The following is a 24,356-nucleotide window of genomic DNA, read 5'->3' as shown; positions in this document are numbered from 1 at the left end:
GGGCCCGGGTTTTTCCCCGGTTTTACCTCTAGCCCTTTCCCGTTAAAAACCCTTAGCCCCATAATTTTCCTGTGGCCTGGACGAAAAGGCTGCCCCCGGGAAAATGTCCTTTATCACAGGTTTTCTCCTTCCCCCCAAAGCAGGCTCTGGTTTGGGGACCAGTCCTCACCCAGTCCGCTTGGGACCGGTGAGCATGGGGAACATTTTTTGAGCTCTTCCGCTAAAGCTGCCCCTTTTAAAACGGCCCCCCTCTCCAGGCCCGGGTGGAAAAAAGGTCCGCCTCGACGGCAGTGTGGGGGGCCCTGAGGTTGCCCCCAGTCACCCGCGGGTTATTTTGGGTTTCAACCACGGCTCCATCGGGGGGATGGGGAATTTCCCAAATTCTCCATGGGCCCCAAAAATCAGGGGGGAAGCTCCCTTTAATCGGGGTCTTTCCCTGAAAGGGGGGGTTTCCCCGAAGAGGGTACCCCTTTCCCGAGTTCGGAAAAAAATGGAAGTTTGCGTTTTTGCCCACCTCGGTCAGGGGCCAATTTTTCCCCTCATAGGTGATCGGTGGGCTCCACCACGACCGCCGGGGCCCGGGGTTTTTTCCTGGACCAGCGCGTTTACACACTTTCCCGCATGTCCAAATGGGGGGAAGGGGGGAAACTGGTAACCTTTCCCCCTCCGTCTCCGGGCGACACAGAATTTAGGTTTGCCCGCCCCGGGCCGGAGGGGGTGAACCTTTCAAACTCCCTCCCCGTCATTTCCCCTGATAAGGAGCCCGAGAGTCCTCGTCCTGTAGTCCAGCTCGAGTACGTCCCTCCGCGGCGGGGCCCCCCGGGCCCGTCCCGCTGTGAGCCCCACTGGGGAAAGGGGCCCCCGGTACGGCCTCCGCACCAGACACCTCATTGCCGGCCGGCAAATTGGTGTTGGGCAGGTATGGGTCCTTCCCCGACAAGCTAGCTTGGCGCGCTAGCCGTCGGCGAAGGCTCTTCATGGTAAAGCAGGCACAATGCCTGCACGAACCAGGGGCTTCAACGGCCAGGCGGGCGTGTTCCAGCCCGAGGCAACAAGAGCAGACTGGTGTGTGTCCCTGCTCGAAATTTTGTTACCACAATGGCAAAGTCGAGCCCCTGAGTCTTCGTGTCCTCTGGTGTGAGGGACGTCAGAAGACTCTTCGTTAGCAGGAGTGCTAAACGCGAAGATACTGAGCAGTAGCTGGTGTGCTAACGCGCAGAAATAGCCTTACCGTGAAACGGCTAGGGGATAACGCTCCAGTCTGTGGTGAGACCGAAGAGTCGTGTCGAAGGCAGCTAGCGCCCGGCGACGGAGAAAGTTAGCTAGGATGGCTCCGGTCTGTGGACAGTTTAGCTAGCTAGCCTGCACGACTGAGATATGCTTCGAAGCGAGAAGAGGTTTTAGAATGGTGTCCGCGTCGTAGCGTAAGCTATTTAAGGGGATGGACCCACGTGACGCGGACACTCGATCACAGCCAATCAGGATTGGCGTAATGAGATAAATGCTTCTGAGGAATACGCAGGGAGGCGTATCCCATAGTGAGACATCGAAACGAATGCTATGAATGAGAACCTGGAGCTGGTTTGGATTCCTTGTCTCGCTGAAGTACACAGCTTCTCCACTACTACACCACCCTGCTGCCCTCAAAATGGTCATTACACAAGTGGACTCTAACAATGGGAATTACTTCAACAAAACTTCGCAATATTCAACATGCTGATTTATGTTTGACATGTTGAGCGTGGCAGCAGCAAAATACATAATGCTGAAAAAAAATGGGGACTATCAGAACATTTAAAAAGTAAACATGAACAATTTAACAACACTTTATGGAAGCATTGACTGGTTTCAAATACTGTATGATACCAAAACAATCAATGAAAGACTTACATTGTGGGTGTCAAAGCAGCTAATCCACTTGCTGGCATTGTTAGGTTGTGGTGGGGTGTGTGGTGTGTGTGTGTGTGTGTGTGTGTGTGTGTGTGTGTGTGTGTGTGTTTCTTCACACCTTTACTATGAAGGTGAGGGTTCCCTTCAGTTTCTGTGGCATTATGATGCTCTGCATGGTGAAGACAAATCGCGCCTCATTGGACACCCCTGAAGCACAAAAGAAAAGCTCACGGCTAAGTAATCAGACTTAAAACTTGTGTGAGGTTTGAAATAGATTGAGGGGAATTACAATGGGAGGTATGCACCACTTTAGAACACTAGAGTGAACGCAATGACCACCCCCATAGCACAAAAACTGTATCTTGTATATGTGCATTGTTAGGGAAATCCAACTCTTCTATTACAGGCATGCATTTTGCAGATAGTCACTGACCAGGTGGAAGTTGGAAGGGGACGGTGAGGCCGTCATGTGGACCCGACCCCTCTGGCCTCTGCAGTTTGGAGTTGAGAGAGTCCAGGACGTTGAACTCCATGGATTTGAGGAAGCTGTCACACTTGTTCTCGAATATAACAGACACCACCACCTGACTGCCATCCTGCAGGTTCCCCTGGATGTCGTTAACCTTGGTGGGTGACAAATTTGAATAGAAAATTAATTTTTATTAATGAAAGAAATAGATTTGCACGAGGAACTACCGTTCATACTCGAGCTGCCTTGCCATCTTGTAATTCACTGAGCGACGATTATTTAGATACAACATAGTAAACACAGCAAATCGGATCATAAAGCCAACACCGATCACACACACCGCAGCACACACCGCTGTTTCCAAGAAACCAGTCTGAGCCCAAGGACAAATCCACAAAGACAGAATCATTCCAGGAAACATTGACGCAGTCTGCCCCGTGGGCCAGGCCGTGAAGAGCAACAAGAACAGAGAGAAACACATCTAGTAAAGAGATTTAATAATGTTCTGTCACTGACAGAACTTTACTCCAGTACCTGATCAGCATCCTCCATCATCTTTAAAGAGACAGAGAGAAAAGAAGAGGATCTGCATACGTTGATTTTTTTCTTCTTCTTTTTTTTTTTTCCTGCTACTGTTTTAGATAACTTTCACACTAGTATCGACAACATGACAACGGATCAATTAAGGGAAAACATCAAATGAGGTCAATCAGATGATCTAACATCCTCAAGTTGTCCATCCAAAATCTGTCAAGCAAACCCTTGTCTAGTGCAAATCTTTTCATCATCCCTCCATGTTGACATGATTAAGTCAGGTTGATAAAGAATGCCTACCATTATCTGACACTGACTGTTTGGGGGAGGGGGGGGGCATGAATATGGCATTAGAAATCATAAATTAAATTAGTGAATTAAAATGTTATTACAGCCCAGATGAGGCCCAAAATAGTGGATTTAGAATGATGAGCAAAAAACAGAATTGTCTGAGCCCAGTAGTAAAAGTCCCTTTCTTCAGCAGCAGCTCGCCATCACTCACCATCTTGATGTAGGAGTTCTCCGCCAGCAGGCAGTAATTGGACATGGGCTGAAAGGAGAGAAGAGCTCAGGTGAGATCAGGCATTCTCTGGCAATGTATGCCAACTAGGCAACAGGAACTGGTTCATACACTGTGTGTTTGTGTGTGTGTGTGTGCGTGCGTACGTGCGTGCGTGCAGCAGTCAGGAGGTTTAAACAGGGGAACTAAGAGGCATAGATCAGAATGATAATTATACTGCTTAAATGCAGCATTAAGTTATTTGTGTCTTTGAAGTCAGTCACTTGTGACTTGTCTTCTTCCCTCAAAGAATAAAATTAAAACATGCTGTAAGGAAAGTGTGCTGAATTTTTTTATCACACCCCCGGTTGAGTTCAGGCTGATGACAAACACTGACCGGCAGAGGCTCTTCCTCTTCCACAGTGCCATTCTGCACCGACTCCTCTCCACCTCCGTCGCTGTGGTGATGATGGTGATGATGTTTCTTCTTCTTTTTCTTCTCCTTCTCTTCCTTCTCCTTTTTCTGCTTCTTCTTCTTGTGTTTGGAGGACTTCTTATCATCCAAAACCCACAAGGAAGATGGAGAAATAGTATTAGAAGTTCTAAAGGTTGAATTGGTAATGAAACATGGTTACCGGTAGATATACTCCTCCTGAGACCACATAAAAACTGGCCGTTCTGTGGTACATCATTTAGACAAACGTGTGAGAATAAGAGCTGCCAGTGTGCTGCATCCTGTCAGGTCACTGTGAACTGGAATCTCTAGCACAGCGGACAAACTTTCTAATTTGCAATTATCGCGTGGTGACTCACAGTCTCCTCCGTCTCTGTGTCTTTGGGCTCATCAGGCTCGGAGTCTGGCGCCGTGCCAGAGGCCAACTCAGACACGGGGGCTGCTTCTGCTGCTGCTACGGTTGCTGCTTCCTGTTAGCACACACACACACCACAACAAAAATTCACAAAGGCATGAGCAGTGAGAAACCATAGCATGTTACCCATACAGCAGTGTTTGTCATTTCTGGGTTAATAGAGGTTAAGTAAAGTTAGGGAGTTCAATCATTCATTAAAAAAAAAAAAAAAAAAAGTCATTTGTGATAGAGCTGCAACCTACAAGCTCTGTGATACTACAAAACATAAACCTGATTTTCAAAACCAAGTGCATCACAACATGCAAGAATACTAACCAGCCAAATGAGCTGAACCACAAATGTGCCTGCTTAAGAAACCCCAAAGTAGGTTTTGTCTGTAGGCATATTTTGATTTGAATTGTTTCTGCAACTGTGCTACCCAGCCACACAGGCTGCTGCCAACAGATTAAAGTGCCTGAATTACCAGATCCTTGTGACAGCCTACATATATATATCCTATTGGAAGCTCCTAATTGACCAAAATCTCTTATGCTACTGTGATAAAAAAAAAAAAAAAAAAAAAGTCTTCCACAAAAACATGCATGTGTGTAGGGTAGTGTTTCTAGGTCAGTAGGGCACATGATCTAAAACAGAATTCCTCAAAACCAAAGTTAGAAAGCATGACGGACCTGGTTTTCACATACCAAATTTCTCCAGATGAGAAGGTATGGAAGGTACAAAAAGTCTGTGCCAACGTATGTTTTAATGTCACAAGCTATCGGGTATGGTTAAAGCAATAGTGTCACATTTTGGGAAATACCCTTATTCACTTTATAGATTTAGATAAGAAAATTGATACCACGCTTATATCTATCTGTTCATTATTGAGACGAATTAGCAGTCTGTGAGATTAGCTTAGCATGAAGACTGAAAAGAAGGGAGAAATAGCTAGCATGGCTCTCTCCGAAGATAGAGTGGATTTCTGCAACTTTTAATGGCATTGTTCATTAAAACTATTAAAAAGTTAAATAATGCCGTTATTTTAAAGGACAATTCTAGTGAATTTCAACATGTAGCTCTGTTGTTGTAAATTTGGAGTACCGTCAGTAGAGAGAAAGACAAAATCAATTGGTGCTGTCTACACTATGATACAAATTAGCACAACTTTATGCATTTTTTTCCACATCTACAGCAGTCAGATTCACTGTGCTTACACGGAAGGAATCACTTCACATGGGTAGGCACTTTCAATGACATTTTGAACATGTTAAGAGGCTAAAAAACATTTAAAACTTGCCCTGTTTAAGCCTGTTGGGCGCTAACTGTAGCAGGAGGATAACACGGTGTAGGCAGCACTGATTGGTTTTGGTTTTCTCTCTACTGACAGCACTCAAAATTTACAGAGCTACGTGTTGGAATCGACCGGAATTCTCCTTTAATGTTGTGAATTATTAGATAAGAGCAAGTTAAAGACGCCCTGTGAAGTTTTCTTGTAACAAAAGTAGAGTGAATCCTTGAGGTCCAACAAACGTGTCAATGTATTTCCTTCCTCTTAAAAACATCTGCAAAGAAGATTTTTTTTGAATATCTTAAATCTTGAATTGTTTACATCAATGTTTACAAGCTAGCGGTCTACAGGAACAAAATGAAATAACTCCAGGCCACATTCCAGAGAACCTCTGGTCATCGGTCACCACAACAACACCAACATCAACAACAACAACAACGACAACATCTGTGTGGAACTCAAGACCGACACAACACCCAGTGAGCAAAACAAATGCTGAGGGAGAGACAGAACTACTGGCACTGTGAAACAAATGCACACATACTGTGTACACAGACACACATGCTGGAAAACAGAGGAAACAAAGCTGTAGAATGAGAGAGGAAAGTGTTATGTGACCTGTGAAAGACAGAGAGTCGTGTCAAAAAAGGTAAGGTGCTGAAGATGTGAAAAAACAACTGATCCAAATTAAGAAACCATAGAGGGAGAACATATGGCAAAACATGAGGTAGATCAATAAAACATGGAGTCAAGAAAGAAGAACGTATAAACTGGAGAGATGAAGGGAGGAGTGAGAGAAAGAAAGAGAGAAAGAGGGGGGCGACTCAACCTGGGTGTTAGAGGGCACTGGAGCGTTTGAGAGCCAGAAATCCAGATCCGAAACCTAGAAGAGGGAGGGAGGGAGAGGAGTGCGAGGAGGTGAGAGGGTTGAGGGCCAAACAGGTTCTGTATCTACTATTCATGAAAATGGATACAGAGATTACACTGTTCTATTTCATGAATAAATCAAGTATTTGGCCAGAGCCTGCGCAGTCAGCTACATGGAAACTGATACTTGATCTCTAAAGCTGATTGAAACACAGGCTGGGAGGAAGCAATGGAAGGGTTGAGTTAATGAAAATGATCAAATATATCTGTATGCATGTAACCTTTTAGCAGAAACTGTATACTTTATATTTAGTAATATTTTTCATTAGGAATTATTTTACCAGATTATTAAAAAAAAAAAAAAAAAATCAGGATTCTGGGTCAAATCATATCTTGGATATAAACTCTGTTGCTAGGTAGGAAACGGGCTTGCTCCACCCTTTTGTAATGACACACCTCAGCAGTGGTAGAGGTGGGCTGTGCAGCCACCTCACTGGTTTCTTCTGATTGGCCCACAGGCCCGTCTTCCTGTCCTCCGAGAAGATCCTCCCCCTTTTCTTCAGATTTGTGTTTCTTCTTCTTCTTCTTCTTGTCTTCTTTGCTCTTCTGCAAAAAGAAAAACAGGAGAATAAATTCAGCTCTGTGTCACAACAAGGTTAAGAACCACAACCTCCGACTCATCACGTCATGATTGTTGACAGCTTCTTCTAGTTTTCCCCGCCCCTCGCTCAAACCGCTCCATAAATCTGATCTGCTGGTTTTAAGAAGCAGTTTCAGCTGCTAGACAGAATGAGGGGAGTGTGGTTTGCAGGAGATAGGGGGAGAATAATCCTGTACACATGTTACCCTCACCTTCCTATCCCTGTCTTTATCCTTCTTTTTCTCTCTTTTTTCTTTGCTGCTCTTCTTCTTGGTCTCCTGTGACACGGCACTCTCTGCGTCTCCATCTTGAGCTGGGCTTTTGAGAACCTCTGCTGCACGGTGCGACCTGACTGGCAGCTTCTCGCTGTCGGCAAGTGGCCTGGAAAAACAAAAGTGCACAGACACACATTTAGACCTTGTTCAGATGAGGACTTATGAGGCGATTATTGTCCGCCTGGAGTTAGTGCCATCGTCTGAAAAATATTTTATAACTTCAAGTATTTTTTTTTTTAGTAAGTATTCTGTTCTCTGTTAGAAAAGGTGAACAAGGGTTGTAGTGTGCAGCAATCCACCGTATTCAGGCACATATTCTGCACTGTGGAGCAGCCAGGTCTCTTTTAAAGCGATGAGTTAAGCCATTCCTCTGGCAGAGCTAGAAGCACTATAACTTCCCCAGACAGCCAGAAACTGCACAAATAAATTCCTCCATATTGAACTGTTAAGAGATGACTGAGTCGAAGTTTATTTCCCCAAGCCGACCCTTTAAAGCAATAACCAAATACACTGCAGCCCCCTGCTGGTTATTCTCCATAAAAAGGCATAACACACTGCCATTAGCCCTGGGTAATAATGCTTGAGCTTTTACTTTCAGTTTAGCTTTACTTAGTTTGCAGGATGTACTTATTATTTTGGTTTTACCTTAAATTGTTTTATTTCTTCTTTTTTTTTTATTATATAGGAAGAAAAGTGTTCAGTACAAGAAATCCATGTCAGGAATGTTCTAAAGAGTTTCCTCCAGGTGTTTTCAATTACTCCTGCCCAATCTCTACTCTTCTTAATTTCTTAGTCTTAAAAATGAGTTTAACCTCATACTAATAAAAACAATGGGACACGATCAACTGTAAATCATAGCATTGGTCTCAGGGCACATGTGCTTGTTATTAGGGCAAGTATGGAGAAGTATCCATTTGAAAAACAGCCGTGAAAATTTGGAGACATGAAGCAAATTGATGCTGATGGTCTTCTCTAAAATATAAAAAATATAAAATAAAATAAAAATAGCCAATATGCTTTTAGGAGCCTATTCCAGAAGGACAGCTGGTGAAAGATCAATTCATGAGAACATCAGCAGCAGCCAGCTAAAAATTATCTTGTTTATTTTTGTTTACTATGAAACAATGCAACTCTTTTCAAAAAGATACAGCAATTCTTGCTAATTCTTTTACTTTGAAGGCCAGAGAAATCATACAATAGCTTGTATGGAAATAGAGTGATATGCTGCTGATATTGTCAAGCTTATAGAAGTATTTGTTTTAAAGGAAGCAGGGTAAGAGAAAAGGGAAGGATATATATTGAAAAACTAGGAAAGAAGAGCATAAAGAGGGAGCAGGTACTGCAAACTCCAAATGCGGAATAAAAAAGGAGAGCTATGTTAGTGAGAGGAGCAAGACAGCTATTTTAAGATTTTAAGGCAATCCATGTACAGTCGGAGCCCAGGTCCTGTGGCTGGGGTGCTACAGTACTCACCTGCGCCCAGCCATTTCCATCAAGCTGCCCACACAAAGAGGCAGTAATGGGTGTATGTAGGCATAGAAAAGAGGAAGCAGAAAGCAGAATGCAATGAGAACGAGTTGGAGGAGGGAAAGGGTAGAGTCACATCGGCTGTGACACTACAGCCAGGAAGGTCAGGAAATAATCAGGCTGAGAAAATAACCAGATTTAAAAAAAAGCCATACAAGATTCAACTGAACAACAAAACAGTGTCCCTAAGCTCTACATTTTTTTTTTTTTTTTACATTTATGTATGTCTGACTATATGTAGAGTACATATACAGTACATCTAAATGCTGTGGACTCACTTGTCCAGGTCGATGTCCAGGGCTTTATGAGGGTCATTGGGATCTTTGTCATCATCATCACTGGGTAAGGCATTCTGAAGTAATGAGAGGGCATGAAATCAATAAAACAGAGTGAATAACTTTGTAAATAAATATACATCAACAACACATAAAATGCGATCTGCTGACATATTGACTCCAGTCTCTGAGATGAAAGCCCAATAAACAAAGCAAACGATTGTGGTATTTTATTCTGACTCAGATAAATGTCCACATTCATACAGTTTCTGTATGTAATTGTGCTTTGGTCAATAATAAACTCAGTAATTTGTAAACAGCATTACAATATAATCAGAGAGGAAAACGGCTACATCTTTCGCTTTTCCAGTCTTATGTAGAGTAGAAATGACTGATAATGTCTAACGCACAGAATTACACTGAAATCAAATGTCTTTTATTACTATGAGTCATGATGCCTGTCAATTCAAAACTCATTGTGTTGTTTACACAGCTTCAACATACCTCTGGCATCTCCTCGGTAACAATGTCGACCATGTGCGCAGGCGTGATGTCCTCCTCACTCTCTGGGCCTGAATCATGTCTCTTCCCCCGGCCGCTGCGCTTTTCTTTCCTCTTCTTCTTCTCTTTCTTCTTCTTCTCTGCTTTGTCTTTCTGCCGACGCTCCTCTTCCAGTTTTACGTACTGGTCAGACATGGGCAGACCTGTGGGACAGAAGACTGCAATATGTATTATTTCATATTTTATTAAATAGACAAACATAAAAAGAAACATCTGCGGATGACGCAAAAAACGTAAGAGAACCAAGACAAACAGCATTATTTTGAACCTGAACCTTGACTATTTTAATTAAATTGTAGCATAACCTCTAATACAATAGCAGTAAAGTATATAATAAATAATAAAGTAAATAATTTTGAGAGTTGAGATTTTGAAAGAAGTGTTTGCGGTAGTGTTAAAACAGTTTGGGCTACCTGGGACTTTAAGAGGCACGCTGAGGTCAATCTGCACGACAGGGATGTGCTCCACTCCGGGGGCCTCCTGGTACACCTACAGAGAGGAGACATTCATTTAAAAAAAAATAGTCTCACATAGCCAGACCTAAGTCCAGGGTGCTGTGTCAGGGCTAGAGAAAGGTCTGGAAGCACCTATTATAATTCTGCCATTGAGAAATCAAAGCTCTGGCTTGTTTGCATTTAAAACAAAAACAATCACAATCGTCCGGGGCGGCGCTAAGCCCCGGATCCAGCAACAGTGCACTTGAAAAATAGACAGCGGAGAGAATGCCGGCCAAAATAGCTGACTGATGGCAGGCTTATTCCCAGTCTACATCCGGGAAGTCAGACTAAAGCTATTAGATATTTTTGACCAAACGCAGCGATGCCAATATTGTTGGGCTGGTGATTTCACACAATATTAACACAATGAGTTTTGATTAATAATTACCAATAATGTGGATACAATGACAAAGTGCGTAAAGGCAAATAATAAAAACAGCTAGTAAGTTTGGTAAGTTTAGAAAATTACATCACTTTTGTGTAATGCAGCCTTTAAAACCAAGAAAAGGCAACACTTTTGTCAAAATTTAAGAGTTTATCTAGCCTCATATAAAGATGTCGATATATTGCCAAGCCCTAGGTCAGACTATTTCAAACATGACTAGATAAACATTTTATACTCAAGTCTAACTGCATGGATTTAATATACTGTAACTATTACTTACGACAACAGACTGGATTCAACAGACATGTAAAAAGCTGAGTGATGATGACTAGGTAAGCACACCTTCTGAGAGGACGGGGAGGACTTGATGTAGAACGGGTTGTTGGCTTGCTCCTGCTTTCTGGCTTCTCTCCTCTGGCAGAAGGGTGAAGAAAAAACAGGTGCATGAATTAATCAATTAAGGCACAGTCTCCCCTAGTTTGGCATGAGAGAGAGGATCCACTTGGGAAGTTAGATTCACAGTAGAACTCAGAAAAAGTCAATATTGTTAGGACAGCATGATCATGTGTAGACTGACAAACTAATGTTTGCATCATATATAAATGTCATGACTATTTGTTACAAGTGGTGATTTTCTAGACTGGAAACTTAACAACAGGCACGCCGCACACGAGCCGTTTGGGCTTGCAAAATGGATGATGAACTTTTTAAAGTTGCCAAATGTTCCATTGACAAGACCAAAGTGATCTGTGTGTTTTGTCGTTGTGAACTGAGCTATCATCGCAGAGAATCCAGTCTGAAATACCACTTGATGGCCCTTCTATTGATGGACAGTGTTACATTGTGTGAGAGATTTTTTGCTCCAAGCGTTAAAGAAATCAAGGGACATTTAGAATAGATAAAAATTGTGTGATTAATTGCGAGTATGACATTAATGCGATTAAATATTTTAATCGTTTGACAGCACTAATATACACACACGCAGAAACAGCACAGGTATTTGCATTTCAATGTGGAGCATCAAAGGCACAGGCACTAACTTGTGAAAGTTGTATACAATTTACAGTAGGCACACACACACACACACACACACACACACACGCGCGCACGCACGCTCACCTTCGCCAGTTCCTTCTCGTCTACCTCTGTGTGCCGGGGGCGGGAGTGTTTGGGCTCCTCCTTGGCAAAAATAGCCCTGGGCTGCTCATCCTCAGACTCACTCTCAGATGGAGGCTCGTTGATCCAGGCATCCAAGTCCAGACTGAACAAACAAACTCCGTTACACTTCACTGGTCCAGCTTCACGGAGACATACAGGCTTTAGCTAATCTTGCTGGTAGATCACAATGCTATGAACAAGTGCTATGGGTTTTACTGTCAAACTATGTAATATTATATTATTGTAATAATATCTAAGGACCTTTTCCAACGTGTGTGTGTGTTCCTTATGTACTGAGTCAACTCACCCTTCAGGAACAGGCACTTTCTTCTGTGCCTTGGGGGCAACAGGGTTGAGTTCTCCAGCGAACAGAGCAATGACTTCCTCCGCTATTTCTACATCCTTCTGTTGCAGTTTCTGGATGTACTTGACCAGCTGAAGGATGCAAGACGCCTGAGGACATGACAGAAGGTGAGGCAGACAGGGAGATTAGCAGTCAATTACCAGATTTGTAAGTAGTAACTAACCTTGTGTGGTACAGTATATGATGCCAAAGGTCAAAGGGTAAAAAGTAAGAATCTGTGTTAAGGTTTGGGCAAAAAAACAGTTCTGACTGTAGTATATGCATCTCTCTCTTACCCTCTCCTGCACCTCCAGGTTGGCGCTCTGGACAAACAGAGGAAGCCTGTCTATCATCAGCTGGCTGGTTTCCTGCGCTGCTGTGCTGTCCGTGTTTCCCTCCTGGCTCTTCAGGATGGTGGCAAACAGCTTGGCTGCGTTCTGCACATACACTGCCTGGATGTGGCCCGGTAGGGTGGCCACCTTGGGCCGCAGCATAGCCTCTAGCGTCTGCGTCGGGTTGTCCAAGTGTCTACGGAGAGGAGGTGGATTAAGAGAAAGGCCTGATTAAAAACTACATTGAACTACTTATGTAATTTCCGGGATGATATTGATGTTATTTCAGAAACTAATTTAAAGACACAAATTACCATTGCAGTGATGAAAACGAAAGATTGTGTCATGTATCGATTAGGGATTCACCAATCAGACTTTTTCAGTCCTGATACTGATGCCAGGGCTTTGTGTATCTGTCAATACCCGATACCAATCCGATACTGTTGTTGAATCAATAGTAAACTGTATGCCTTCCACCTTATAAACTCCTTCCACCATGTAGAAGAGACTAAAGGCACCAGACTTTCCTAACTAAACATTACTTTCCTAACTAAGACAAAATAATAGATTGGTGAATGATGCTTTTGGATGTGCTTGATTAAATTGGTAGTATTGTACTTTGCAGAACTACCACCACTCCTTGAAACATTTACTTTGCATACATTGCAAACAGCCAACATACTAGTTGGTGTGGCGAGCGTGAACTATCTCCATACAGCCAACTCTGGCTTGCTCCACGTTGCTTAATGGTTAACTCATCTCTTCCAGCATGCAACACGCGTGCTGCTGACGAATGACGTAGGATGTGCTGTGACGGGAAAAAAAAAAAAAAACTGTATCGGCCCATGATTCTGTTCATTTTTCCAATCCCCAATCTAGCTATTTTGTCTACATCGGGGCCGATAGCCGATCTTAATGATGATAAAAGAGGAAGGAAACACAGAGGTGGGAAGCACAGTATCTGAACCAAGCTGTCAAGTCTTCTCCCTATGGATTCATTGTTACAGGATACTGGGGTCTTGGGATATCTTATTATCATCATAATACAGTCCTGACATTGTTGTGCACAGTTGTTGACTTACTTCAAGTTTACCTTCTCTATTGGGTTCAACTGTCAATAACTGTGTGCTGAAGAGTGGTTTCACCCCTATACCAGTGTGTATAGGGGTGAAACATCGCGATGAGATAAATCAACATACTCTGAGAATTCACCGCAGATCCAGGCAGCGGCATACAACACTTCACAGATGCCCTTTCGCTGCACATTGCCGGTCAACAGGTGGGCGTTGTCCAACAGAGTGGCCATCTGGGCAACAGCAAAGACCCGGATGGCTTTGACCCGAATGGCCACATCCAGCATCTGAGAGGCAATGAGGTGGCCATGGCGTGTGCCTTCTAATCGGGTCAGCTCCACCAGGATACTGATGTACCTGTTAAGCAGATATTAAGAGCTGTGGTTAAATATATGTCATAGGAGGGGAAATAAATGAAACATTAACAAAATATGAAGTGAAATATAAGACAATGCTGGTGTGGAGTAACTGACCATTCAAAGTTGGTAATGTACTGGTAGTTGCTCTGGCTGCAGATGTCGATGATCTTAGTGAGCAGTTCATCTCTGTAGGTGGTTCCTTCTGCTTTGTCCACATGCAGCATCAGCTTCTTTACAATCTCCATCAAGTTCTTTTTGGATACCTGGGAGAGCAGACACCAGTTCAAAAACTGTCTCATTTAATTGCATGAATGTAAATCTTTAAAAGATCAGTTGGTCTAGGCAGAGAGGGACAAAATGTCCTCAAAACAGCTTTAAACTAAGAGGGCACAATTGACTATGCAATTATTATACTGTGAATGAATCACAGAATATTTCCATGTGACATAATTAGAGGTGTTACGATTCAATTTTAAGGTTAATTTACTTTTCATTTTAAATTTTTTTACAGGGACAGCAATGCCACATTAAGAGCAATGAGATGGTAGAAGAATACTTTGCAACAACAGTTTAAGTTTTTCAAAATGAAAAAGTGCAATTGAATGCACCATTAAGTTGACAAAGTGACATGGTTGAACCATGGAGCCTCGTCGGAGCCCACATGCTTCTTAGTGGCCATGGTGTCTGGAAAAGTCAAGCTGCAGGCTACCGGTAAGCTAACGTTCTCCTGTCATTAGCTTCTTGCTACCAGCCTTTTTTTTTCTTTGGGTGTGAGCAAGTAGGTCCATTTAAAATAAAATCGTGACACCCCTGGACAAAATATATCACACAACAACTGGTATGGAGTTTACACCACCTGCAGAAGTTTCTACACAATATGTCAACTATTGTAGCCAGGAATAGTACCATTTCCTGATAACCTATACCAGGTAACTCTGCATTTACTTATGGCAAAAATAAAATCGAGATTATCCGGCACTACATTGTGAGTAGGTAATTAAGATGAGAATTAACTGAAAAATGTTGATGTAAAACAAATGTCTTTGCTTCATACCATGCCATAGAGCAGATCCAGAGCTCTCAGGCGAATGGACTCATCCTTGTCATCCAGACACTGGAGGATGAGGTCCTTATGAGACTGCACTGACTTGGGGTGGGTCTTTAGGATCTTTGACATTGCCAGCAGGCCCAGGTACTTCACTACAAAAACAAAAATGGCCTTAACGTATTTCAAAAAAAGACATGCTTTTACCCTTATTTCTCACCCTAGCAACTAAAAACTAATACATATATTATATATATATTTATATATATATATATATATATATATATATACACATACATATATACACACACACACACAGTACTTCTATGAGCTGACATTATTCTCTACATTTACAGCAAAGTATGCTTTTATTACACTTTCCTTTTCAAGTTCCTACCATATATAAACCTGTCTTTAGAAAAAGATCCACAGTTTCCAGAGGACAGAGAACTCTTTTGAAACTGGACTATTTGTTTAAAAAAATGTTCATTACACTTACTACTACTACCTACCTACTGCACTTCCCTACATCTAGTCACTCTATAAGGCCTAGCTGGCTGCATTTAGAAAATATTTACACGTAAATATAATATGAACAATTTACTGTTGTGTTATCTTCCATGGAATAATCTATATAAAAAAAAACATATAGAAATGACACAAACAAGATAACACAAAGGAAAGGAACACAAAACATACAATGGAAAGGACATACACATACAGTGTACAACACACACACACATACATACATACATACATACACACTGGACACAGTAGTTTTGTTTTGCTTTTTCCTCTTGTCAAATTCCTGCTGCTCTTCCTATTCATCAAACTGATTTTTAAAGATTTAGAAATCTGCTGAATCATGGCCTTTTATTCTATCAACTAATTTGGCAGAGACAAATGCCTCTCAAGTTCTTGGATCAATAAGTGTGTGCGTAGTGACCTTGTGGGTAATGTGAGGCTGGTTACTGCAGTAAATACATTGCAGAAATGACGGGGGACCACAGCCCTATTTTTACCTACTGATTCTACCAGCTAAGTATCTTCACGATCCAGGGAAGGTCTGGCCTTTCACCTTCTTTACTTTAGGAAAGTGTTATACCTAAAGCATGACTATAAGGTATGGTAAAATACTAAACAAAACCTAAAAGCACAGGTTCACAGTCTGCTCTATAAAACATCAGAGGTCTATAATCTACTCCATGCACAAAACTATCTATGTATGGGTGTCCAGATAACTCGAATGGCTGGATGCAGTATTCTCATCTCCAACTGGGAGTGTATATACAGAGTCAAGCCCTATGTCTGAGAATGGCAAACTGGAAAAGTTATCCCTTTCAAATTAAAGCAACAAACCAGGAAAACCCTGCAGTAGGTTGATCACTTTCTGTGTCAATCATGGGATTTGGGTGTTCAAGTGGTAGTGCCTTAAATGAAAAAGGTATTCTAATTGAGAGAGGGACTGTAATAATGTTCGAGTTATCCAGAGTCAGGGGGTCTACGTTGTTGTCATCTAAGAGGGTGGACTGTTCCATAGTCAGAAACACGCAGACAATGAGAAAATGACACACTGCAGGCATTGACAGAGGGCTCACAGTTCTGGTCCGAGTCTTCTATCAGGATTCGCAGTTTCTGCACACAGAGCTGAAAGAAAGAAAGAGAGCAAGAGAAAAGGGGTGGGGAGGGGGTGGGAGATCCATTAACACCTCTCCACATCAGACTCCTCACACTTCAAAAACACATAAATGGGACAAACAAGAGTGGGGGAAATGGGGCTTATATTCAATGGTGAAAATCATGCATGATTGACAGTCACAACTGAAAACAAGGGGAAAAACAGCTTTGATGAGTCCTGCTATCGTGTTTTAAGTTGAATAGTTGCCAATAGGTTTGAACAGACAGACTTGCAAACAGAAAGGAAAATGGTGAAAGCATGTATTGTGGATCCACGGGGGTGGAAAGGGTTATGACCAAATTAACCACAAGAATGTGCAGATGGAGTGGACCTCAGAGAGGCTTACCTGGATACTAGCACTGTGGTTAGGCATCCCAGAAGACAAGGAAATCAACACTGCAATTTAGGATGAAAAAAAAAAAACAATTAGAGCTGAATATGAATTTAACATGTGAGAATAAATAAATGAATAAGGTTTCAAGATGTGGATGTAACTTTTTTTTTTTAAATGACTGAATAAGAGCAAAAGCACATGTCAAACTGAATGATACCACTACATTGCACACATTGACTGACCTGCAATCACAGTGTTGACACATTCATACAGCAGAGACATGGCAGAGGTACTGTGAGAGAGGAGGACAGGGTAAGAAACAGAGAGAGAGTGCAGATTATTATTGATATACACGTCAGATCACACTACTTTTACCATTTGTGTAAAAATTTTGGATTAAGGGATCTAATCTCACCTGTGGATTAAGTTTGTCAGAGGTTCGATCAGCTTCTTCCCCAACCGTGGCTCCAGTGGTGTGAGTGCACCAAACTGTAAAACATATGCATAGAGTGCCATGACACAGCAGAATTAAAACTATCTTTTCATAAACATTGATGGATTCAAGGAGTTATGTGAAAATGTGCCCTAATTTACTTGTATTTGACATGTAACAACTGTAAGAGAAGGGATGTGAACTTGTTACTTTAAAGAAAGTGGTGGTTCTGTTTACATAAATACAACTTGCTAAGCAATGCAACCCATCATGTGTCTTCACTGTGATTTGGTCAATTGAGGCCAATACTGGTGGAGAAACTAGTATCACTTCCTCTTCTATGATGGAAATATTCCTGTATGATTGGTACAATACTGCGGTGGTGCACATTAACTGGTATGTTGCTGTTTATCCATGGTAATAAGTAGAGATAGAAATAGATAGGATTGAATGGCATAGATCTTTTTTATTATATACAGTAATTTACTGTAATATTACAGTAAATTACTGTACTACAGTAAATTAATTAACTTTTACGTTGTTTTTTTTTCGGGGGCTAAATTACATTGTATCGGATCGGTGCATAGACTTGTATACTTGCAGACACCGATACCAGCATTTTATCAGCGTCGGAGGCATTTTCGATACTGGTATCGGTATCAGAACAATAGTAACTAGTAATAATAGCATGGCAGCAATATAAGACCACATGGAATATTTCTACACCAATCCATAACCTCTTCAAGAGGCACGTCCCCTGTATCCTGCTGACGTACCAGCTTGATGATCTTAATGAGAACCCAGTTATTAGTAGAGGAGGTCATGAGTTTGAAGAAGAGTGGGGCCAGAGACAGGTAGTTCTTGGGATTTCTCCGAGCCAGCTCACAGATCACATTTACTGCTGCAGACTGGACACCTAAAAGAGGAACAAAGATGATCGGAAAATTAAAAGTAATATGAATAAAAGTAATTAAACTTAATACATTAAACATACTAAAATAAAAAATAAAATGGAATTTGTGTGTTTATTGGTCTTAGAGTGAATTAAGTTTGACTAAAAAACAATGATGTACAATAATATAGCATAACACAGGCAAAGAAAAACATGTTAATGTATAAAAGCTTTGCAGTATGACAAGTGACAGTAAGTGTAAACATATTTTTGTCAAATTCTTTTTTCATAAAAACGTGTGCAGAAATGTCTTAGAGAACAGTAAATACTGTCTCACTGATGTACATTAAATAAGTGGGACAGCTCACATGCCATAAAACCAGATAAATGTCCTGCGAGATGTTTTTGTCTTTGCAACAGAAATAGTCTTGTGAGTTGTTGAATATTGCCAGACAGCCCTGGCAGTGACAGTATAACAAATGAGCCTTTCTTAATCTCATATTCTTAAATGATGAATAATTTATAGGGTTCGGGTGACAAAGCACAAGCTTCCTGCGTAACAGACTGAATGCAGTGTCTTTCCTGATACCTGGGTCTGGGTCCTCCAGCTTCTCCTTGAGCCTGGGGAAAGCAGGTCGCAGGGACTCTGGGTATTTCAGAAACACCTTGTACATGATCAACACCGCTTTCTTTCTGATGTAGGGTTTAGTGTGTGACATCTAAGTAGGAGAGAGAAAAAAAAAAAAAAAAAGTAAAATAGACAGTGGTGTTCAAGCTGGAAAATTAAATAACTCCTCTTCTTGACTGCAAAGTTCAGAGGTAAATAAAGCCATGGCAGGAGCTAACGAGAGGAAATTAACTGTAGCCGGAAAGAAATACTAAAGAGCACAAATCCTTGTTTGTAAACCTCTTGACATACTCCCCATGACTCACCAGTGTCATGATGTCATTGGCCAGGTCCCGCGCCAAGTCAGGGGTCACAAAACAAGAGAGGCCAGTGAGGGCAACACCTGTGTCATACTGGTTGGGACTGCTGAGATCCTGGGAAAGAAAAAGAAGAAAAGGAAATTACTAAAAGGAATAGTCGGCAGGACAGAATAAGGTTGGCTGAGGAATTAATTACTGTCAAGAGACATTCATAGAGCACACAGAAGAACACCACTGACCTTTCGGATCTGATTGGTTGTCAGCATGATGACATCAGTGCTCTCGTGAAAGCACTGCGAGGCCGCCAGGTAGCCAATCCTCTGGAGCAAGAAAAACCGAGCAGAAAGAATGACATGCTGTGTTGCATTTTCACTGTAACTACACACTTTATATTTCAGTACAGTGCTATTCTAACAATTACCAACCTGCAACAGTTCCATGGAGATGTACCTATACAGTGCAAAGTGACTATTCCTTGTGCTTTTTTTGGGTGAGTTTCTATGTGGCTAAATAAACTTAAATGCTACAGAAAAGGACCGTTTGTGAGAGTGACTGTATTTCAACAATTATTTCCTGAGAAATCTATACTTGGGCGTACGCCACAGTCACTACATCATGACCTTTAATCCAGGAAGTGACAAGGTTAACTGTTCTGCATTTCCACGACGTCAGATTATATTCCAATCGTACCTTGTATGTGAACTTGGAGGAGCTCATGACTTCAACGATGTTAAAAGCGGCCCAGCTGACATCATAGCCCAGCATCTGAAGCTGTAACACAGAAAAGAAAAGAGACAGCAAGGGATACAGGTGAATAAAAAGAGAAGAGGGGGTCCATTCCGGGCTGTCCCCGTGGAGCACAGAGAGGCTAAATGATTCGAGCTGAAAGCTAAAAAGAAAGAGCGCTTTTATTTTAACAGAAATCATACACAGTATGTAGTTGTACTGGTTTTTATAAAAAATGCAAAACAATGGGTTTCCTATTCAGCATAATGCTTTTTGAATAAAAATACATAATATACAAAGAACAAAGTCTGTGTGCGGCAGAAATTGAGATTGTAAGCATTGTCAACACAACATTGCTGTATGAAACAGTTTGAGCATATTGAAAGGCACCAAAATCAATGCCTGCGCCAAACCAAATCTTCCCTTGCTGGCGTTAAGGTTAACTTAAGACAGAATATATACATAAATACAATTATATTTCTTACTTGCTTTAGGGTCATATTACAAACCACATAGTTATTAAGTTTGTATTAGAATTCAATCTTATCTGTTTGGTTAGTTTTCTTTTTGTTAATCCTGGGTTGAATATATATAAATAAAATGAATTACCCTGATAGTACTATAAAAATAATGAGACTCTGGTCAAAGAAACACAAATAGGCTTACACTAAGAGCCAAACAATGATGGTGTATGTGTATTACACACAGGTGTATTACTGTATGCGTATCAGTGCCTATGTATCAAGGCAGAAAGAGTCAGTGATTCTGTGGAGGGTGTTGAGAGATCTTACGTAGGTGAGCTTGCACACAGCATTGGCTTTGACAGCGATGTTGTCCTGCTTGAGCTCCTGTTTGATCTCATCGATGCATGTGGAGATGTACTTGGCCTGAGGGCAGACAATGGAAGAGGACAAACAGAAACCAGATCATTTAGATGTGGGAGGCTGGCACCAAGCACCAGGAACAAAATAAAAAAAAATCCTGTTTGCTGCCAGCCAGCAGAGGTGGAGCTGAATGATTGTTTTGCAAGTCCTAGGTCAAATCAAGTCAGGCAAGTTTGAAAACGTATCCTAGACATTATAAAGTCACAATACTGGCTTTATCTCTTAATATGCTTCTGGCATCAGTCAAATTTCTTTTTCTTTAAGTCAATCAAACAGTCACAAGCCACTGGTGTTGGATGCAGTTATGCCAAATCTAAAGTCATCAATAAATGACTTGTGTGCTCCACGGTTGTGCTAGCCAGTTTCTGACTACTGTATAGGGCTGAACAATTTTGGAGAAAAATAAAAATAAAAAAATCTATTTGCGATTTTCCTGAGAGATTATTATTCGAGTTGCAATTTTTGTTTTCAGCTACATATTGCACCTTCTACAATCAGGTTAAATAAAAGTAATAAAAAAACTAATGAATTGATCCACTGGAAATAAGACATTTCTATGAAACAATCTGGGATATGTAACTTTATTCCAGCATTTACCTTATTTAATAAAAGAATAAATATAATAATTAAAAGAGGAATAAAAATAAATCAAATGCAACACCAAACATTCAACTATATATATTTCATATTTGCTTAATTGCAGTCTTAAGATTAGCTTATCAGATTCTTTTAAACTGCGATTTTGATTAGAAAACAATTCATTGTTCAGCCCTACTACTGTAATACATCATTTTTGAGGCCCTGTTCCAAGTCAAGTTGCAGTTGAAATACGGCATGTGACTTTGGCTTGTAAACCAAGAACATTTTCTTCCTCGATGAACAATACTGACACTCACTTGTCTATGACGACATAATCAATGAGCCCAATCCTATGAATGATAAAAAAGCTGAAGTTATAATAATGTTATAATACACTAGATTTTCTGAAATAGAGAGAGCCAAATTGGAACATTTCATTAAACAGTGGAGGGCAAGTTCAGTTAGACCTCTAGATAGAGCAATCAGTCAAACATTGTTGAGCAGCAACCTTGCAAAAACCCATACACATGTAGCAGTAAAGAGTCTGAGTGTGTGCTGGTCATGTGTGTGCAGTCATGAGACAGCACAGTGACAGAAGGGGGGGGGGGGAGACTGAGCTCGGCTGTTGCTCCTGGAGTAACTGTGGCTACCAGGACTGTAGGGCAGGCAGGGAGGGATTCCACACAAGATCACCAGACACACACGGTGCTTCTGCATCACACTCGTCTTCAATGACTGGTTCAGAACCCCATTGAAATAACTGAAATAGTTGTCAAAGGGCCAACAAGGACATACTATTTCAGCCAACGATGCAGACTGAGCTAGAGATCAACTGAAAGGCCTATAGCTTCCAAGCAAAACATGAGTAGGCTCAGAGGGCTAGTGCTAAATTTTTTTTAATTTTATTTTTTTTAAAACAGACGTCAATTACAAATATGCTTACAATTCTGAGTGGCAATTTCACAGAATTAGACTTAGGACATCCTCACACCTTTCTACAATAGGCCTGCTGTTCCAAAGGCGTGGGAGGGAGAGTAAATGAATGAATGAATGAACTGTACGAGGACTTAGCACACACGGGAAAAACAAACTGTGGGCTGGCCAGGAAAAAGTCAACAGACACTCGGGCTTGCCCGCACACTCACGGCATATTAATATTTCAGCAAACTGTCCACTGTTGACTGGGCAACCACCACCTTATCTAGGCTGTACAGGTTGGGTTACAGATGGTGAACATAGCCCATACACTGAATCCAGAGATCAAGCATTGATAGCCTCGAACATTATAGTTGATCTACATGCTTGATTACCAAAAACATTAAGACAAATATAGATGACATAATATCCAAGCAAAATGTGTATACAGCTGATTAGGTGTGGTGGTTTAGCCCCTGCTTGTAAATAGGTTTTCAGGTGAGATAATAAGTAGGACAAATCTGCCACGTTGAAAAAAGTCCAAAAACAAAATCCAAAAGCTGCCCTCTGGTTAGACACACTACCTCTACATTTCACACCTGAACTACAGCTCGAGACAGGTGTACACAGTACCACCGCAGCTCTGTGCAACAACAACCCAAGGATCCTGCCTTATACCCACCCCCTCCAACTACCTGACATAGCACTTTTACACCAGAAACAAGGTTAGACACAGCCAACACAGAGCTTATAAGTGCAGGCTGATGTGAGAGATGGAAACGTGGCCGCCCCAAACAGTGCCCTCTAACGGCCCATCCCACCCAACTCCATCTCCTGGTGATATGATGAGTCTGTCATCACCACAGAGCTGTGACAGGGATGACATCACCTTCAACCACTGATGGGGTATTCAAAACGAGCTGCTAGCTGACCCATTTCAAATGACTTTACGAATTTATATAATACGCCATTATAAATCAACATCCAGAATGGTCACATCTGCATTATTAAACTCAAAGTTAAGCAGATTGACAGGCTATGGCTCTTTCACACTCTGTCCTTTGCCCATGTAATCAGAGCATGGTATCAGACAGTCAACTAAAATAAGTGACATATCTGGCAGATTGAAGACCTCTGGATACTTCTCCCAAATTGAATCAGTCACTAAAGGCCGATCATTGTCTAGTTAGCGGTAGCTGCATAATTGTAAGACTGTTCACATTATTAGTACTCTCTTGTACCGTTATGCCTAAGAGTAATCTCCCCTTGTGATTATCTATCAAGCTGCTTCCTCTGTCTGTTAGCTAGCTAGCTAATGTTAGGTTTGCTAGCTGTCACTAACAACTCTTCATTACGCCGCCTTACTTAAACCCTGACTTGTAATGTTAATACAAAGTTACCACCAACATGCATTCCTTAACTTGTCATTTAACAAACGTTAAATTAGTATTAGCTAGCCGCTGAAAAGAACTGTTTTGAGTGACTGTAAGCTAACGTTAGCTGGTCAGCCTACCTTGCGTTAAATTACCTAACCAGCGTTAGCTAACGTTAGCTGGTCAGCGATAACGGTAATGACAATGTGTGTTAAGTCAAACACATTCATGTATACGAGTTTTAAAATGTTCCAGGTGACAGTGTTTGCTCGTTGGTGGTTTTACCTCATCTTCCTTGTGGTTTCTAATGCCACGTACTAAATCCTGGAGATTTTTATCGAACATCCGATCGATGCTCCCTTTGACAATCTTCAAAGCCATGTCTGCCTGTGACTTGTACCGCTTCTGAGTTGCGGGGCCAAACGCCTTCCAGAGGTCTAGTGGGTACTGACCGACCCTCTAGACTGTCTCTCATCCACCCGGGTACCGTATGTGCAGGGTCCGCCGCTGTTTGCCAAGCCCGGGTAGATGAAGCTGAGTGCAGACGGGGCGTCCTATATTGTGCAGAGACGCTGGCAATGGCTCAGTGTAGGAAATGGCTGACAAAATGGCGTCTTAAGTCAGCTGACTTGAGTATTATGCGAGACTCTCATATGGAATCAGTGGATTTAAAGGTCTAGTCCCTCCGTTCAGAATAGCAAACTGTTTTTTGATACAGTAGAATTGAAAAAAAGACACTTTCAGTCCAAA

At 41.6% G+C, this 24,356-nt stretch overlaps 1 protein-coding gene across 9 annotated transcripts in view; it reads right to left on the bottom strand.

Annotated features, from left to right (window-relative positions):
* ap3d1 (adaptor related protein complex 3 subunit delta 1) overlaps nucleotides 1-24,226 on the bottom strand; it is a 34,477-nt gene extending 10,251 nt beyond the window's left edge. The window contains exons 1-31 of one of the 9 annotated variants that reach the window (XM_032525196.1): nucleotides 23,892-24,226; nucleotides 20,647-20,742; nucleotides 19,820-19,900; nucleotides 19,369-19,449; nucleotides 19,136-19,243; nucleotides 18,792-18,921; nucleotides 18,087-18,226; nucleotides 17,293-17,366; nucleotides 17,120-17,169; nucleotides 16,890-16,939; nucleotides 16,440-16,512; nucleotides 14,875-15,020; nucleotides 13,935-14,083; nucleotides 13,588-13,818; nucleotides 12,353-12,584; nucleotides 12,021-12,166; nucleotides 11,675-11,816; nucleotides 10,898-10,969; nucleotides 10,087-10,162; nucleotides 9,617-9,831; nucleotides 9,116-9,189; nucleotides 8,784-8,807; nucleotides 7,248-7,416; nucleotides 6,852-7,001; nucleotides 6,358-6,411; nucleotides 4,206-4,316; nucleotides 3,790-3,945; nucleotides 3,396-3,443; nucleotides 2,894-2,914; nucleotides 2,324-2,513; nucleotides 2,009-2,097 (exon numbers count right to left, since the gene is read on the bottom strand). In XM_032525196.1, the coding sequence (XP_032381087.1) occupies nucleotides 2,009-2,097; nucleotides 2,324-2,513; nucleotides 2,894-2,914; nucleotides 3,396-3,443; nucleotides 3,790-3,945; nucleotides 4,206-4,316; nucleotides 6,358-6,411; nucleotides 6,852-7,001; nucleotides 7,248-7,416; nucleotides 8,784-8,807; nucleotides 9,116-9,189; nucleotides 9,617-9,831; nucleotides 10,087-10,162; nucleotides 10,898-10,969; nucleotides 11,675-11,816; nucleotides 12,021-12,166; nucleotides 12,353-12,584; nucleotides 13,588-13,818; nucleotides 13,935-14,083; nucleotides 14,875-15,020; nucleotides 16,440-16,512; nucleotides 16,890-16,939; nucleotides 17,120-17,169; nucleotides 17,293-17,366; nucleotides 18,087-18,226; nucleotides 18,792-18,921; nucleotides 19,136-19,243; nucleotides 19,369-19,449; nucleotides 19,820-19,900; nucleotides 20,647-20,742; nucleotides 23,892-23,987 (3,474 nt within the window). In that variant the 5' untranslated portion in view covers nucleotides 23,988-24,226. The remainder of the gene's footprint in view (nucleotides 1-2,008; nucleotides 2,098-2,323; nucleotides 2,514-2,893; nucleotides 2,915-3,395; nucleotides 3,444-3,789; nucleotides 3,946-4,205; nucleotides 4,317-6,357; nucleotides 6,412-6,851; nucleotides 7,002-7,247; nucleotides 7,417-8,783; nucleotides 8,808-9,115; nucleotides 9,190-9,616; nucleotides 9,832-10,086; nucleotides 10,163-10,897; nucleotides 10,970-11,674; nucleotides 11,817-12,020; nucleotides 12,167-12,352; nucleotides 12,585-13,587; nucleotides 13,819-13,934; nucleotides 14,084-14,874; nucleotides 15,021-16,439; nucleotides 16,513-16,889; nucleotides 16,940-17,119; nucleotides 17,170-17,292; nucleotides 17,367-18,086; nucleotides 18,227-18,791; nucleotides 18,922-19,135; nucleotides 19,244-19,368; nucleotides 19,450-19,819; nucleotides 19,901-20,646; nucleotides 20,743-23,891) is intronic. The other 8 variants (XM_032525197.1, XM_032525199.1, XM_032525201.1 and 5 more) reach the window with 8 other exon arrangements.
* Nucleotides 24,227-24,356: the final 130 nt, after the last annotated feature.

The sequence above is a fragment of the Etheostoma spectabile genome, chromosome 9 (genome assembly GCF_008692095.1).
Source record: "Etheostoma spectabile isolate EspeVRDwgs_2016 chromosome 9, UIUC_Espe_1.0, whole genome shotgun sequence".
NCBI classification, from domain to species: domain Eukaryota; kingdom Metazoa; phylum Chordata; class Actinopteri; order Perciformes; family Percidae; genus Etheostoma; species Etheostoma spectabile.
Note: the sequence above shows the minus strand (reverse complement) of the source record. Positions and strands in the feature narration are given on the sequence as shown.